At 43.0% G+C, this 18,203-nt stretch overlaps 1 protein-coding gene across 3 annotated transcripts in view; it reads left to right on the top strand.

The window, feature by feature from the left end:
• Positions 1-18,203, top strand: part of KLHL29 (kelch like family member 29) — a 395,034-nt gene that overhangs the window by 336,233 nt on the left and 40,598 nt on the right. For all 3 annotated transcript variants that reach the window (XM_058019807.1, XM_058019805.1, XM_058019806.1), the window contains 2 exons: positions 3,441-3,640; positions 10,525-10,784. In XM_058019807.1, the coding sequence (XP_057875790.1) occupies positions 3,441-3,640; positions 10,525-10,784 (460 nt within the window). The remainder of the gene's footprint in view (positions 1-3,440; positions 3,641-10,524; positions 10,785-18,203) is intronic.

The raw sequence follows: 18,203 nt of genomic DNA, 5'->3' as shown, positions 1-18,203 counted from the left end.
ACAGCAGTGTATGTACCAGGTAGAACTGTGACTTCTCCCAGCTCTAAAGGCAGGAAGTCAGGGCTTTTCTGGTAACAGACTTTTCTAAATGTTTGCATTTACTGCTGTCACCAACAGAATTCCTCCTGTTGTGACACAGGATGAGCTATTTGGGGAACAGCTCTATATATTGCTACAGATTTTCCCAATTCCACTGCATTTGCAGTTACAGGACTAAATTATATTCTTGTAATATGGCTTTAGCCACTTCATTGCAATTCCTCTAGAGGAGCTAAGAGAAGACTCTGTCCCAAATAAATGAATTCTAACTGCACAGGGCATATACATTCTAAGATTTGTGAAAACAAGGAACACAGAAACCTTTATTCAGGCTTTGAGGGGAATGCTTCAACCTAAATCACTGAAATAATTTCATAAAGAAGTCCATGGAATTTCCCTTTTCAGTGACATCAGTCTGTTTCCTGACGTTATCATTTTCTTATCCTTCAGACATTTAATGTTTGATCCATTAGGGCCTGCTTCAGCCAATTCCCTGCCCATTCTCCAGCCTCTACCAAACCAGATCCCTGGCATGGAAGCCGGGGTAGCTGTGATTTCCCTGTGCAGGCTGAATCCAGCCTGTACTCAGTATTTGATCCAGCCAAACATGGAGCCAAAGGGCTGCATGCTTAGAAAGGACAAGGAAAACAGCACAACACATTCAAGACCTTGCAGAAGCAGGAATAGGGATAATTTTCTTTCCCATTTCTGGCTCATTGTGTAATATCAATAATCTCTGTAGCTTTGTATTATACTTGCCGTAAGTGGCTCTAGTGATTGATTAAACACCTTAGCTTTTCTTTGGCATTTAATCAATTGCAGCAGCAGTTTATTGCTCGGTGTATTACAAAGTAAAAGAGATTATTACTTAATTATTGTGAAAAATAGCAGCTTGCAGTTGTTGCTAGCATGGGTATGTGTCTGTGCTGACATTGGTGTCACATCATCCTTTCCTTGCTGCTCCTGGTCTCCACACTGGGCGCGATTGTGCGATTCCCAGTAGATCACGCACGGTCCTTCCCATGGCTGGCACCAGCACAGTGCAAGTAGTGGCATTAAATAAAGAATTGCTTATGGTAGTCCCACAGTGCAAAGAGCCCGACTCTTGCTTGCTGGGTACCTCCAAACCTCCCTGAAATTTTAGGTGGTGTGTTTGTTAACCAGCCCATGTGAAAACGAGCTCACTGTCAGGTACAAACCACTTCTGGGAGCAATTCAGCAAGAATTACATCGGTACCAAGAGGTATTTGACAGCCCAGAATGCAGCACCAGATGTATGTAAACTGGAGATAAATCAGATATGGGGCATATCATTGGGAGTGTGAGAAAGGAAAAAAACCAACATTTTGCGACATCCTCTTGAGGATCTAGGAAATGGCAACTCTTCTGTTTGCCACCAGAGGATTTCTGCCTCAGATGCAGAATTGAATTCATATGCAAGTGTTCAGAAAGAGTACTGTGGTGTGATAAAGCATAAGGATTTAGGGTAGCATAGACCTGTGCTTGTAGGGTACAACAGGTGTCACGACCAGCATGTGTTCTTAGCATCTACTTGAAGAATAGGGTCTAACCCATCTGTGTTGCTACGAAAAGGGACAGTTCAGTATTCAGAATTCTAAAAATTGCGTTTAATTCCTTGGTTTACTCCTGACTCTGTGATCATAGCCAAGTGATTTAATCTCCTTGTACCTCAGTTTCCTCCTGTGAATGGGAGTAACCATTGTTCACTACCTTAGAGAAAACTAAGAAATTAGGCACTGCTAGCTGCTCCTCCATTGAAAATGAAACCTCTTTAAAGTTTTGATCCGTCAGAGATTCACATGAATTAAAGCTGTGCCCTTGACTTGACCAGGGCTGGTCAATGAAGGACCAGTGACAAAGCATCCGCTGCAAATTTTAAGCATTTCCCCAGATGATTTAGGTTTGTTGGGACAGGTGGTTGCGGTGTCATGCGGGAAAAAACATGAACCTCGTGTGTTGTTTACTTTTCCTCTGTGATGGCAGTAGAGGTCTGACCATCACCTTTCTAGGCATCTGTGTGAACCCAGGAGGTTGGTAGTGCTCATGGTAGTCTCTGCTCACGCTTCAAGCTGGCGTTGCCTGTGAGTAGTGATGCTGTGGCCAGTCCGTATCTGTCGCGCTGCATCGTGTGCCGGTTTTGTGTCACTCGTGCCATGGCTTTTGCAAGTACTCGAGCAGAACTGGAGCAAGCAGACGTTGACTCTCCAGTGACAAACAAAAAGCTCATGTTTCTTTGAGAAGGTGCTGGATGGTCCTAACCATTAAAAGAGTTTATTTTCTTACTCCAACAGATTTCCCCTCCCCTCCTTGATGTTACCAAATTTATCATCACTTTTGTCTTTCAGGTGTAACCTGTCTTTAGTGTTGCAGACACATCAGCCATGCATTAAGAACTGGGCCCTTACTTTATAATTCAGTATGACTTTCTTTTTGTCCAATAATTTCACAAGCACTAATGCACACTTCAAATGCAGGAGATACTTTGATCCCCAAATTGTTCAGCACTTCATGCAGGAAAAACCATAGGCCACAGTCATGAAACTCCTAGAGGATGGCTGCTGGCTTCCTGTGGCAGAGCTGGTTGTTGTTTTCCCCCCCCTCTCCCTTCTTTGCTCTAACCATTTTGTCTGTCTAGCTTGTCTTGTATTCAGTTTTCAAAGCAATTGCCATGAAGGGCTTCCTTTTTTTAGTGCCTAAAAGGGAACAATAGATTTTTTAGAATAAGCATATATTATATTTGATATGGCTGTCTGTGTACCACAGATATCATATTGATCATATCTGTAATTTAATATAACATACTGAGAAGTTCAAGCTAAATAGAAATTAGTAATTTTTATTACTATTTTTTATGAAAAGGTCTTTAAATGTATGCTTAAGTGTACATGACATCTAAAATTATTCTAGTGCTGGATTCTTGAAAAAGTAGATGACCTTTTCTCTCGAAATTGGAGAGTGGTTTTTCCTTAACAGTTATATTATGCACAGAAGATGAGATGTTAACCAAGATGTTAAAATGTATTGTTTCCCTTTGAAAGCTAATCCTGTTCCTCATTTTCATTAATGTTGAATCATTCATTTTCCTTTTTCTTTTTTTTTCTTTCTTTTCCTTTCCTTTTCTTTTGCAACTGTTTTTGCATGAAAATGCAAAGTAGCAATAAAGATTTTTCGTAAGACTTGCTTTAAGACTCTTCTCTTTCAGATCCAGTTAAAGTTTTTAAGTTCAGTTATTTTAAAATTCATATTCTTCAGTTCCGTAAACAAAAATAATGGAGAAATATAATGAGGTGCAAAGCGATTTTCTAGCCCTCACTAATCAATAAATGCCAATAAAATGGGGATGGTGTAATGTCCATAATTTAATTGTCTGCTGTTACCAGGTCACCACGAGACAGCAGCAGAAGCGGGGAGAAGCTGGAACTGGCCATGTCCAACCTCACTGCGGATGTCCTGGAGTTACTCCTGGAGTTTGTTTATACAGGTTCTTTGATCATAGATTCAGCCAATGCAAAAACACTACTGGAAGCTGCCAGCAAGTTCCAGTTTCATACTTTCTGTAAAGTCTGCGTTTCATTTCTAGGTAAGAATCGTTGCATCTAGTGAGCTTTTAAAATCTTGTGTAAAGGTTTATAAACCTGTCTTTGAACAACTCTTGAAAGATAATGAAGAAACCCAAGATGAAATAGAGTAGAATAAAGTAAAGCAACATTAATTTGGTTTGTGATTTGAATTTCCAATGCTTACATGATGGCCAATGGAAAATGGTCTGGAGAAGTATAGTTTGTTGCTTGAGTGGCAACAGCTTTCACATCTTCTATAACCTATTTTGTTGAATCTTGTTCGACTCTTGGAATCTTGGTGACATTTTGTTTCCCAGAGGATGATATGTGCATTGATACCAGGCTGTAACACACAGGTCACTTATAACTGTGACAGCATATTTTGGGTTCTACACTAGGCCAGCTTGGTCAAACACCAAAAGAGTTTGGAGGTGGGCTCCAGTGGAGGAAGAACTCCTGGAAATCTGCCAAAAAATTAAGGAACTGCATTGCAATAGCTGCAATTTTCTTGCATTTGTGAGAAAGTCCTTCTTTACATGTCCAGTGATCCAGATTGAATGTTCCTGGGGTTTGTTGCTGCCTACAGAGCTATGGCCTAATGTCATCACAAAGGTGGGTAGAAGGAAAGGTTGCTGTGCCCACTCCTGTGACTGGTGTGCCCTGTGTGTGCAGGGAGCATTTGTCTCAGTGAGGGTCTACAGAGCAACATCTTTGCCAGTGCCTCAGCCCATCCTCTCATGGCCACAAGAAATCTACTCTTCTTGCCAGACTTACCATGTTATCCTGCTCCTTCCACTGTCCCTCTGCTTTCCAGCAGAGGGTATTTCAAAACAGTCCAAGATTTCCAACTCAGCTAAACTTAACTGGCCAGAACAGGAACCAGACAGACCTGGCATGGCAGAAGAGGAGACACAACTGGAGCTCAACTGAAACACGATGGTTCAAATTCCTGCCTGTACCACAAGCCACTCCTTCATTGGCATAGCTGTAATATCAGTTCATAAGACAGTAATAATTTTAAAATCAACATAAATTTATTAATACCAAAAAATTCATCTTGATGTTATATGATGTACTTCCCAGGTGTAAGTACCAGATAACCTTTTTTGACGTCTGATTTCTGCTTGGGCTTCCTCAACTTCCATCTTGGTGTGGGAGGCATTGTTCTCTTTGAAACCCAAATAAATTGTAAGTTTTCCCGGGGCAATTCTCATTTGAAATTCGCATCTACTATTGCAGAATGTGGAAAATGAGACTTTAGAAAATTTTATGCTCAAAAAACAACAAAAATCTCTCAAATGAGTCCAGTTTACTGTTGTGTTAATTTTCACCGCTGAGCCAGCCTACTGGCAAGATGAGTGGTGTGACTAGGCTGGTACAATGCAGGCATCAGTACAGAATCCCTGGCATTGTAGTCTTCTTTCCAACTTTTTATATGCCCCTTATTTCAAAGTCTGTTCTAAAATGGGGAGTGTACTGGTGATGTGAAATTCAGGCTTTGCAATCCCACCATGTAGACTGCGCAATTTGAGTGAGGCTCTGGCTCTGGCATTGCTTGCTCCCAGCTTCCCTTCACCAGCTTCTTACAGTGATTAGATCTTACAGCCTTTCCAGAAATACAGGATGTGTTTAAGTTTTGATAGCACTGAAGATTCAGCCACAAAACCAAAATACATTCATTTCCCTGAATCACTGGGAGAGTTCTCTTTTCTGATAGTTAATATTTTAATTCAGTGAACCATGTTATGGTGTGAAATAGTAGAGTTGGTTATAAGTTCAGTGATATATGGAGAGTCACTGGAACTTTGTATTCTCATTTGGAGAATTCACAGAGTGTAATTGCTTATTTTTATTTATAGCTGTGACTTGATTGCACTACAGAGACAGCAGAGCATTTGCCATCTGAAAAGTTTAGGGAAATGCATTTTGTCTTCTCTGTGGCTGTGTTTTTATTTTTCACCTCAGACACCTCTGTGCTATACAAAGCAAAAATATGGTAAAAATCAGGGTTTTTTTTCCTGCAGGGCTTCTGGAGGGTTGACCAGTATAAACAGTGACTTTTTCCCATTAGTGCATGTCTAAATAGGGAGAGAAGGGAAGTTCAAAGAAGTAAAAGACGCAAAATATTAAGTCTGTTCAGCATAGCACAGCACAATCTCAGAGGAAATTGGGGTCATCCTTTTTCGGCCATGAAGATCCAGGAGCATCCTGTCGTGGTGATGTCCAAGCAGCTTTTGTGTCCATCCTGGCCCTCTCAGCAGCCTTGGGAAGAGGCATCCCAAATTTTCTTGCACTTGTTGGTGAAAAAATGTGGCAAAATATGTCAGGGAAGTAGTTTCATTTCAGTGGGAGATTTCTTAACTGGCTTCCCTGGGATAATTATAGCCATGTTCTCTCTCTTCCCCACATGCTGTCTCCTCAGGTTTGGTGTAGACCATGAGAAATGAGAACAGTTTTGTGCTGACTGATGCAGTGATGGTGACAGGTTCATGCAGGCACCATATGATAACTGGGCAAATGTTTGCAAACTGGTCAGGATATCATAGGTATTTCCTCCACCCATATGGCTGGAGACTTGAGCCTTTTTTTTTTCCATATTTGTTTTTTGCTATCACCACAGTCATGGCTTTAATTGGGTTTCAGGTGATTCACCAGTATCATGGTTTCAGTCCATGGTGCATGGACACCCATCACGGGAGGAAACACGTTCTGAGCTTTCAGCCTGCTGCTGATAAAGTAAAAATATTCATCCTTAAGCCTAAAGAAGCTGGTGGAACCTGGTAGTTTCATGGCCAGATTAGGAAAGAGCAGGAGCTCTGAATTTTCTTAGTGTCCTGAGCAAAGAGCACAAAATCAATGTTTGGAAAGAGTATTAGAGGAAGCAATGAGAAAAAACTGAACAATATACCAGTGATGGGACCTGCATTCCTCAGGCACCTGAGGAAAAAAGAGGCCTTTATGGTCTTTAAGAATTCAAGAGAAAGTATTATGGGCAATTTTTTTATTCATCCAAGGTGGAGAATTTTGATCCAGCTGGAGACCTGCACTGCCCACTCCTGGAGAAACCCTAATATATGCACTTCATATAAACTATGTATCAACTTCAACTATATCTGGAGATGGGAGGAGGGAAGAAGACTCTCACAGGGAAGGGAAATATTTTGGACAATTCGTTAGACAATGAATGCATCTGATAGTCTTCCCCCAGCCCCCATCTCCACATGATTTTTGACATTAGTAGGAATACCTGAGGAGTAAGTTTCCCCTCAGAATGTACACAGAGTTATCACCAGGTGCACATTTGGTGCTGTTATAATTGATATCCAAATCATCATCTAGAAAGCGTCTCTGAGTGCAAATACAGTGCTTAATGCACACAAGAGGGGATTTGCAACCACCACTGAGTTTCCATCATACTGTTACCACAATCTCACTGAGTAACCCTTCTTGCATACCGTTTATCTCTGGTGTTATCTCGAGTCTCCCCACTCCCAGAAGTGCAGTTGGAGCAGTCTCCTTGGCTGATTGTCTCCTGATGATGTGCACAGGATCCTGCTCCAAAGTCACATCTAACACAGTGGAAAATACCAGCTGCTGATCTGCATTATTGTGGCACACGTAGCAACAAATCTGCTATCCAGCACTGTCTCAAACCAGAGAGAACCAACTAGATTGCATCTGATATCCCTAAAGTCCACTCATGACTCTGTTATAAACTGTCCTTGAGCATTGAGAGTAGCTTTGTAGTCAGCATTTGTGTTCTAAACAGACACAAGGTGAAACTTCAAAAAAATGTGTCATTACAAGCCCAGTGTCACTGTGGCAAAACAACAATTATTGTAAACATGCCAGTGTCCAAAGGAACGCAGGAGCAGGCAGAGCAGAACTGGTCCTTAGCTGATCCTTTGCTGTCTTTGTCATGCCAGCATTGACAAGTACCCCTGGACTGCAGTCATTTGGAATTAGCTGTATTATATAGCAGAAGTCTATGTCTGAGTAGTCATGCCCTTTGTAGCCAGTGAGGACTAATAGACATTAGTAAGGCAAGGTTCTGCTCATTCTGGAATTGTCATCCAAAATGTTACCAGATTAATCCAGAATATTACCAAATTGTTACTTGGAATTGCTTGTTTATGGGTGTGCAGGCATATAATTGTGTCATGGTTTGACATTTCAAACCAGGACAAATTGTGAATGCAGAGTTGCACGATAGCTGAAGTTGAGAGTCAACCAGTCTTGCTGCCAAATTTTTAGTCAGAACTGAAAAATGGGAGGATGAGGTGGTGTCTTTATTTTCATAGGATAGAGATGTTTCCATATCACCTACAGCTGTTGTCCCACGGTCTGTCTTCCTCACCAGCAGTGAATCTCTCTAGTTCACATGCCAGTCCTCATCTTCAACAGATGTTGCTGTGCCCACCCTGCTGTGGTTCTCATCACACAGAAGGGAAGTACAGAGAAGTGTGTCCTGCACACCAGCCTCCTGCACATCCCCTAATCCCACATCCCACATCTCCCTGGGACCCCTCTACACAGGGCCTCACAACAATTCCTGATCCAAACAGGGACATCACTGGAATCCGCCACCGAGGGGTTTCTCAGGAAAGAGGAGGGAGTAAAGCTCCAGGGGCCAAGATGGAGCTGCTTGGACCAGTGTACCAGGCTGCATCAGGCACCCGGTGTTGTTAGAGCTAGAGAAGTTGTCCAGATCAGAATAAATCAGTTGTGAGCAGTTTTTTCTGCTGCACACCATGGGCTCAGCAGGAAATGTTGTGGGGATCTCTCCTGACAGAGGCAAAACCAGTCCTCTGAAGAGAAAGACTTGAAAGTCTTTACCATGATGTGCTGCTTAATGAGTCCAAATTGATTATTCCCCTCATTATTAACCCTGTGAGGATAAGGTGGAACAGTGGCAGATTGGCCTTTGACTTGATAGTTTGCCAAGAAATTATAAGAGTTTTGGGCTCTGGTAGATGATTACTTTACCCCAAGCCGTATGTACACCATGAAACTGTGCCAGCAGACAGAAGCAAGGAATCTGGAAGATGTTTGTGGTCTTTTGGGGAGTTTTGTGGTTTTTCTCGTTTTTCTCCTTTTCTTTTCTTTTCTTTTCTTTTCTTTTCTTTTCTTTTCTTTTCTTTTCTTTTCTTTTCTTTTCTTTTCTTTTCTTTTCTTTTCTTTTCTTTTCTTTTCTTTTCTTTTCTTTTCTTTTCTTTTCTTTTCTTTTCTTTTCTTTTCTTCCCTTCCCTTCCCTTCCCTTCCCTTCCCTTCCCTTCCCTTCCCTTCCCTTCCCTTCCCTTCCCTTCCCTTCCCTTCCCTTCCCTTCCCTTCCCTTCCCTTCCCTTCCCTTCCCTTCCCTTCCCTTCCCTTCCCTTCCCTTCCCTTCCCTTCCCTCCCCTTCCCTTCCCTCCCCTTGCCTTTCCTTCCCCTTCCCCTTCCCCTTCCCCTTTTCTCAAGAAAAAACATTGGTACCTTTGGGCTTCATAGCTATCAGTTTACACCCCATCTCTGGGCAGTCTTTGAGTGACAAAATCTACTGACAGCAAACAGTGCTGCTACTGCAGTCAGCTTGGAGAAATGGGCTCCTTGGAGTCAGTACAATCAACTGATGCAAAATGAGATAACCTAGTTTTGAGACTGCTGGATCTGTAAAAGAAAATAAGAAGTGTTGGGAGGGGAAGAAAGCAAAACAAACCCACAAAACTCCTAATCTCATGTCAGATTTAAATAAAATAGGAAAAGGTGGTTCATAATCCCATTTTATTAAAAGCTACATATAGATAGTGTGAAGGTTTTCAATTTGATGAAGGCAGACACTGGGTGTAGGGAAGAATCCCTGAGCATTTCCAGCAGAAGCAATCTGATGAGAGTTTTGTTTGAAGAGATATGGGGCTATTGCACATTCCTGTCCATTGCTCTGTCACAGTGCACTAGGATATGACACTGCCAAATGTGATTGACTTCTCTGACAGCACTGGAGCCTGCCCATGCCTTTGTGATCTGTTGCAGTCTCACGCTTATTACTTTTTTCTTTTTCAGTTCTATATCTTAAAACAATATATTCTTCTTATTAGTAGTGGCTTGGTTAACAAAAGCTGCAAAGAAACTGAGAGTTCCTCTTATAAATGTCTAAAATTGGTGGGTTTTTTCTTCCAAATAGCTGGAAAGAAAAAAAAAGTACAGTCAAATGTATGGTGTAGCACACTTCTAAGGCAAAGCTACACACTGTGCTGCTGCTTCTGTTTGCTGGGAAGGAGATAATGCTGTCTCCTCTGTGCATGATTTTCTTTGAAACCCACTACACAACGTTTAACAGAAGGCGTTAGTATAATCTGTGTTTTGCATAAGGGATGTCATCACATTCAGCCGCAACAAAGTTCCTTTGACAAAAAAAAAGAGAGGGGAGGAATTTTTTTTTTTATTTGAAGTAGCTTAGTAGCTGAACAGGGCAAAAATTATCATAAAATGACTGCAGCATTCTCAGAAATGTCCTTAGTGCTGTTTGCATTTATTCTTAAGTGTCTGCACTGGCGTTTACATCTTTGCTGCTCCTTAAAGCAACATTGTAGGCGGTGGGAACAGCAGCAGTCTCCTGGCTGGGTTCCCATCCCTTGGGAAGCCCCAGATACTGTTATGTCAGTAGGTTTCCCCAGTGCTTTGTGGAGGCTTACACAAAAAGCAGACTCAGAAAGTGCATTTCTCTGCCCATCTCCAACTCACTTTTTGTACTTTAAACCCCAATTCCAAATTAACCCAGGGTGCTGCTTCTAGTTAACCCCTTGAAATTATTTAGGGTTGGAGGTTTGTCCATGACACTGATTTTTCTCATGATCCTGTAACAAATGTGAATCTTGCTTTTAATAATTCTCAATTGCCTTTTTTATTTGTTTTTTGCCCTTTTTAGAAAAACAGCTGACTGCTAGCAACTGCTTAGGAATATTAGCCATGGCTGAAGCCATGCAGTGTACTGAACTATACAACATGGCCAAAGCTTATGCCCTGCAAATTTTCCCAGAGGTGGCAAACCAAGAAGAGATCCTTAATATCTCCAAAGATGACTTCATTTCCTACATGTCCAATGACAGCCTAAACACCAAAGCAGAGGAGCTGGTGTATGAAACAGTGATAAAGTGGATTAAGAAGGACGCCGCCATCAGAGCTCAGGTAAAAATAATCTCAGCAGCCTCACTCTGCTCCATTTCCATTAATGTCTCTTTTGGAATAGAAACCATCTTCATGCAATATTAACCATATGAGTGTGTGGGAGATGGGATGGGCAGTTCAGATAAAAAAAAAGGCAAAGGGAATGCAAGCTATGCACAAAATGTATGTAATTTAAAAATCTGATCCCTATATCTGATCATTTAGAATGAAAATCTCATTTGTGACATGCATGGTACAAAGTTGTTGACTGGAGGCTCAGTCAGAGATAAATTGAGAAGAATTACAGTTTTGTGAGACGTTGCTTTAAGGGGATGCATTTTAGTAACAGCAGGAAATAAAAAATCTGTCAGAAAATCTGTATTTCTTTTGATGCCACATACTGAATGAGTATAACTCCAGTTCATAAAATAAAGATTCTTTATCTTTATTGGCTGCTTAGATCCCTTGAGTTTTATGTATTTACTAGAGTTAGCCTTTCCTCTGCCATATGAGTTATGCAGTCTGCTCTTGTCTAAAGAAACGTAGTCTGTAACTTTCCTGGCACTGTCTCGAGATAGTGACTGGAGGCTGGTAATTGTCCTTGGGATCAGAAGTCATCCCTGGTGATACCTAAAAACCTGCTGCTTGCCTTGAGTCAACTCTGTGGTCTGAACCCCAAACCTCTCCATTTGGAGGCCAGTTCTCTGCACAGACCCCATAAGGGGAAGATTGTTTTCCCCTTCTTTGGAAGCCAGAGTTTTTTCTGTTGACTCCCAGTCACAGTTTTGGCTGTCTTAAGGTGGGCAGTTGCTCATGGACCCCACTGTATCTCAGGGAGGCACTTGGCCGTGTTGCTGATGCCGTCCCACATAGTGACAATCTGTACCTTCTTGACTGAAATGTGAATTCAAGCACCTGAACGTGCAGTTGGATGTTAAATGTGTCATTGGACGTGATCCAGAGCAGCTGCACATCCACACCTCACCTCTGAAGTGGGAGAAATAGTAATTCCTGCTCTCCCCAGGCTGCTGGATAAGGACATTAAGGACAGTGGGGTACTGCATGCCAGGCCAAGCCTTGCTGCCTGTGCTGTTTCACCAGCTGAGCTCCTGGTCCTGCCAGAGCCTGCAGCCTCACTGCTGCCCTGTGTGCCCAGGAGCTGTGGCTCAGCCGGACAGTCCTGTGCTGGGCCCCACCCCATGTGCCAGCAGGGCCATTTAGCATTGCCCAATGTTGTTATTGCCTAAAACATTCGCACAGTACCATGGATTCACTGAAATGCATGCCTTCTTGGCACTTGCTGCCCTTGAAAAACACACTGTTTTAGAGTGTTTCCCTGAGTGCTTGAAGTTGGATGGCTCTGTGCCACTCTGAACTTAACACAACCTCAGGGACTGTTCCCAGGGAGCTCGGGAGCCCTGCGGCAGGAGCTTCCTTGCCTGGTGCCAACAGAAGGTGTCACTCACCAGACAGTCTGGGTTATGTTCTCAAAATTGTGGTTTTAAATATTTCCTTCTGCATCCTGCTGAGGCAATGTTGGGAATTTGTTTTTTTAAGTGGTGGTTTTTCTTGCTGCCACCACTGCCATCCCCTCCTCTCTCTTTTTTTGTGTTGGAGTTGAGTTGCTTTTCTGGGTTTTTTTTATTCCCAAGTTCCCTTGCCCTCTGCCCTGGTTCTGAAGTGCTTTTTGTAGTTTATGATGGCAGTTCTATTTGCTTCTCCAAATTTCTCTGTGGTGCTTTAGTTTCATGCATTACTTTTCAGGAGCTTTTAATTTTTAATTTGTATTTATCCAGAGATAAGGGGTTTGAATAAATTACTCTAAAAGATTCCAAGAAGAAACTATTTTCCTCCCCAATCCTACCACTAAACTAGTTTATTTAAATAGTAGCTCTCACTTTTCTTAGTACTCTGTGCACTGCTGATCTATTATAAAGCTCTTAGTTAAATAGGTACTTATTTTTTTAAAGTAGGAGTTCACATTTACCATGAAAAGTACCATCTTTACAGTAATGACTTCTGCATTTTCAGAGCCTGGGAACAAGTAGCTTCCATGGTGCATGGGAGGGAAGATAGACCTAAAAGATCTTATTTCTAATGAAGATGATGACGAATAAAAATTTGTGCATGATGTGCAGCACAGCCCACCATCCCAAGAACTGCCCAAGCTCCTGTGAGATACACAGGCTGCTCAAAGCTTTGCAGAACTGGGCAGCTGTGGCAATATTGAACACAGGATGAACCTTCCTGCAGGAGCTGTGCCTGGATATTTTTATTTTATTCACATGTTGGAGGTAGATTCTATGAGCTGCCTTTAGACTCTTTGGGGTGGAGGACACCAGGACTGTTGGGGTGTCCTGGGAGGGTTGTTGGATGCCATGAATTGCAGCAGTCCCAACACATCACTCCAGCTCTACTGCACTCCTCAGGTGACCCGGTCTGGTTTTATTTCTCACTCCCAGAAGTCGTGCTGGCAGTTAAATCCTTCCAGGCATGGATTTCCAGAGCCCCTTGCTCCATTGTCTCCCCATCTCCCTTTACCTTGACAGTTCAGGGTCTCTTGTCACATTTTTATTCTCAATAGCTCCAATGGCAGGTAACTAAAATGCCTCTTTGGCAGCTTCTTCCAAGTCCTGCGTTGGTGATTCTCCCAAAGGTGGAGGTCTGGCACAAACAGGAAAGGGCTGTGCTCTTCATCTCACCTGCATGTCCATCTTCCCTGGCAAGCCTGGCAGGGGCTCTCTCAGCAGAGACATCCCCACAGAGGAGCTTCTCTCTGAATCAGCACCCTCTGCCCCCAGGGCAGCTGCAGCCCTCCAGAAGTCCTGGTGCTGTAATGGTTTTGTGTCACTCTGCAGTGCCTGGGGACAGTAAATCTCACCACTTGTGCTCCCCCACTGCAGCCTCATGCCGTGCTCTTACAACAACTTATCCATCACTGCCTCCCCTCCTGCCCGATCCCCTGCTGAAAGCCTCTGGGAAGGAGATTTTCAACGGAGCCTCCTGTTCTCCTGGAAAGGCGTTGTTTGCTGTCTACCTGCTCTTCTCTGCCGTTCTAAAAGCTTTTCTTCAGATGTCTGACTGTTTCTGCTTTTGTTAATTCTTTCTCACCAGGCTGGAGGGCAGCGACAGGGAAGGCAGCAGGATTTTCTTGGAAGGCAAGTTGAAAAGCTGTGCTCTGGCTGATGTGTAATTGTGCACATTGTGCTCATATGAGCAGTGCTCATAAAAGTGCTCTGTGGCATTACAAAAGACAGCACCTGAGGTTGTTACAGAGAGAGAACAGCAGTGCTTTAAGGGTTGCTGATCATCTGCATAAGACAAAGAGGCAGTTCAGAGAGTGGCATGTTATACCAGGATTTGGTAAATAATTGTGTCCCCCTAGCATGTTGGAGCAATGCCCCAGCTCACATGGTAACATTTATGAAGCTGGCTTAGTGCTGCTGGTAGTGCATTTTAAAATTGGTCTGGCCAGAAAAAGCAGCCTGTGAGGTGAGGTCAGGACTAGTAGGTAATTTCTAGTGGACACAGAGCACTGGTTGCAGGAGTCCTTCTGATTGCTGTCACTGAGTGCAGAGCCTACATCTGACTGACACATCTGAGAAAGCTGAATCTACTCTTTTTTTTCCTATTTATTTCTCTTCTTGACTGATGGATGAGATTGTAGGTTTTATCGTAACAGTTATCCCCTTGATAAGCTTATTACAACTCCAGCAAACTCATGCAAAAAATAGATTACATAATGGAGGCTTTGCTGTCTGAAACCAGCACGGTCTGAGCTGCCCAAACAAGGAAAGATTTCTGCCAGGCCCCACACAGTCTTCACCTGAGCACATCCCCCAGCTCTCTGCATGGCCTTGGGCAGGTTGTTTCACCTTTCTGCTCCCATTTCTTACCTTGTAAGCTGGAGGTCTTCCATGAGGGCTGTTGGGAGGATTCAGTGGATAATGAGCCACACTGTCCGCAGGTATTGATGACTGCCAAAGCTGCTCAGAGTCATGCCCAGCATCCACATGGGATGGGAAGGATGGGAAGTTGCTGGATGCATAGCAATTTGCTGCCTGTCCAAACCATAGACATCCCATCTCACTGGAAACATTCCCACTTTCTCTTCCAAGTCCAAAGTTGTATGTTTACTCTGAAACAAAAAAAAAAAAAACACACTACCATGTGTATTAATGACAGAAAACCTGGCAGAGTCCCCATTGCATGAAGCTTCCCTCTCACCTGAGGAGGGACAAGACATGAGGAGAGGGCAAATATTCCAACAAGTTGCCCAGAGAAGTGCTAGAAGAGAGGCAAACACTGCAGTGATGAATGAAGGACAAGAGGCTCAGCTGAATGACAGCCACTTTTCATTGCACTCTGCAAGGATACCATCATGTGCCCTTTTTCCAAACCTTTAAAATCTTGGTGACCAGCAGCAATGCAAAATGTCTCCCCCATAAAGGCATTAACAAGCTTTTTATGAACTTGAGTCCTCAGAGGCAGATTTATCTAAACAGCATCTTCATGGTGTCTGAGAACCAGAGATGCATAGACAAATTTGAGGTAATTTAGAGAAGAGCAACACAAATGATTAAAAGACTGAAGGAACTGATGTGAGAAAAAAAAAAAGATTAAAAGATGTGAATATGCATGACTTGGCCTAATGACAGCTAAAGAGGGATAAATGTCTACAAGTGTTTGAAGCCCCAAGGAGGGGGGTTGCCTGGAAGGATGCATGGGAATAACAACAGTAAGGACCAATTGAATTTGAGACTTGGCAAATTAGTCTAACACAAAGCCCACCTGTAAGCTCTGTATCTGTCAGTGAGGGTAAGGAAAAGTGATGGAGAGAAGGAGAAGAGGATTTATGTCAAAAAAGCTACAAATGCCCATGAGCTATATTGTGGCAGTGACAGAGAGTGGCAGTTTGAAGGCAGGATGCTACAGAGGAGAAAGGGTTGGTGGCTGTGAGAGAGCACATGGAAGATCCCTTATTTCTCAGACACATTTTAAAGAGCCTCCATGCAGAAGAGCAGTTTGCTTCAGGAAATTGGAGAATCTGACAGGTAACAATGACAATTCCAACTCTGCTCTGTGATGACAAGGAGGTTATGATAGAAGCTGATGGCCAATACCAGCATGTACAAATTACTTAGTTCATCATAATAAGAAATTAATTGATCAATCAGTGTATTCAAGGGCATTAAGTTTCAGGAAAGAGTGTTGGAAAAAATATGAAAAAGGATGCTTCCAAGGGAGCCTAAGTGAATTAGGCACTAACGCTCTGTAACACTTCAATTAGGCTTCTTTGAAAAGCCCACACTGTCCTGGTGCTTTGAAATCCATTTGTGGGAAGAGCAGACAAATACAGAAAGATGCCATAATGAAAGTACAAGAAGCTTCAATTTCTCTGAAAGTGAAAAATGCAAGGGATGAGTAGTAACCCCAGTGATTTCCTGGGGATGGGCTGCTCAAAGAGCTCCAATTTGAATGTAGCTTTTGCAGACACTCAGCTCCCATACGAGCTTACAGAGGGAGAAGAAAAGGCAGCAGCAGAATGGAATCAGTCCAGGAACATGCCCTTAGCTATATATAGGAGGAAGAAACTGCATTAAATAACAAAGAAGATGCAGGTGACATAAGCAGCTCCTGAAATTCCCTCTCTACTGAACTTTTCAGTTTTTTTGAAGGGATACCCTTGACAGAAAATCTACAGAATTATTTCTCTAAAGTGTTAATTGGTTGGAGGAGCTCCCTTGTCTCTCAGTCTGATCAGTCTCTTCATTTGTGTCTTTTCCAACACATTTTCCTGTTTTTTACAAATCTTTCTTCGCTGTTGCTGAAGCAACAGCCTCACAAAGACCCACATCCACAAGCAGCTCCTCACAAGTGCTCTCTTGCCTTGTGCTGCATGTGGCCCCAGCATTCAGGACCAACCTCCAGAAAAAAAATAATTTTATATTCTAGTCAAGAAGCATTTTAGAGAGTTATGGCACATGGATTCACATGCCAGTGTATTGTAGGGACGGAGAAGTTTACTTGGTTCTATGAAGCTCCTGAGAAGCTGCAGCTGGTTTGTTTTTGGCAATGTGCTTTTGAGGGGCATTGTTTGCTGTGTTTGAATAGGTGACTGCCCATAAGCAAAATAAACAGCACTTACCCCTGGTATCATCTGGGGGAACTTTGAGGGGTTATTTCATAGAGTTTAGTCAGCAAGCTAGAGAATGCATGGTAAGACTGAGGCTCTTTTTAATCCTTATCAGGCACATTCCAAATATGATGGATCAGTGATTTATCTTCCTGTGCATTTAAGAGCCTCTCATCATATTACTGCTGGAAATACCAACCTGAGAGCTGCTTTGCAGACAGGAGACCAGGACAGCCACTTGCTGGTGACATTACAGTGTTTAGTCAGCTGTGCTGCCATAAAGATGTCATGTTGAAACCTGATTGCAGGAAGACAGAGGGGCTGCTCTTTCCTTCTTGCTGGGCATGAGATTTATGCACATGGCATCCTGCCACCGAGCCACCAGCTGAACCCAGTGCCTGCAAACCAGATTTTCTGCCGCATGTTTATCTCATGATATTAGGAGGCTGTTGGCTGACGTGCTACCAAGCCTTTGGGTTTAATCTGAAGGCAGCATTGCAATTCCAAGAAGTCAGTGTGGGTGATTAGTAAGTACTCCAAGCGCAGCAGAAAGCTTAGCTGGGCTTGGATATGACCTTGGGTGTAGGAATGTGCAGGAGTTTACTGGAAACACAGTGTGTCTTTGTAATACCCAGGGGTTAAATATATCAGAGCAAGTCCCTTCATTACCAAGTAGCAGGGCAGCACTTGGAAAATCTAGCCCAAAAACACTTACTTCTGAGAATGGCAAAGCAGTGCAGCCACAGCTTTGGCTTCCCCAAATGAGCCAGTTCCCTGTTGGGCTTGCATTTGGCAACTCAGAGATGGCAATATTTTCAATATCAGGTTGGGTGAGCTGTGGGGTAAGCCTGGTTTGGGCTGGAGATGGTGATAGGGAGGGACCACTCATGTTGCCTTTCCAGCATGCCAGCTTGAAAGGCCACTATGCCACATCCCCAGCTGTCACCATTAGCATGAGCCACTGGGCAGTTTGTTACCTGGCCACAGCCAGGTGTTTTTTAATTAGCTTGTCCAGTCCTCATTTGAAGGAATCTAATGCAGTGGGGACTTGGTTCTGCTTCAGATCTGCCTCCGATGGCTTATTCCATCCAGGGAGGTTCTTGCTCTCACACTGGCACAGTGCACAGCGTGAGGGAGTCTGGACAGAGGGTTCCTATGAGACAGCATAAATCTCCTTCAATGAGAATCATATCCATTCCTGTTTCATAATGTTTTGAAAACTATTGCAATTAGGCATAAAGGGCTGAAACAGCAGCCCTTTTATTGGAGCAAAACCCTATAGTAATGTGGATACTCTACCTTCT

Source organism: Melospiza georgiana, chromosome 3 (assembly GCF_028018845.1).
Source record: "Melospiza georgiana isolate bMelGeo1 chromosome 3, bMelGeo1.pri, whole genome shotgun sequence".
NCBI classification, from domain to species: domain Eukaryota; kingdom Metazoa; phylum Chordata; class Aves; order Passeriformes; family Passerellidae; genus Melospiza; species Melospiza georgiana.
This window is presented reverse-complemented; position numbering and strand designations above follow the sequence as displayed.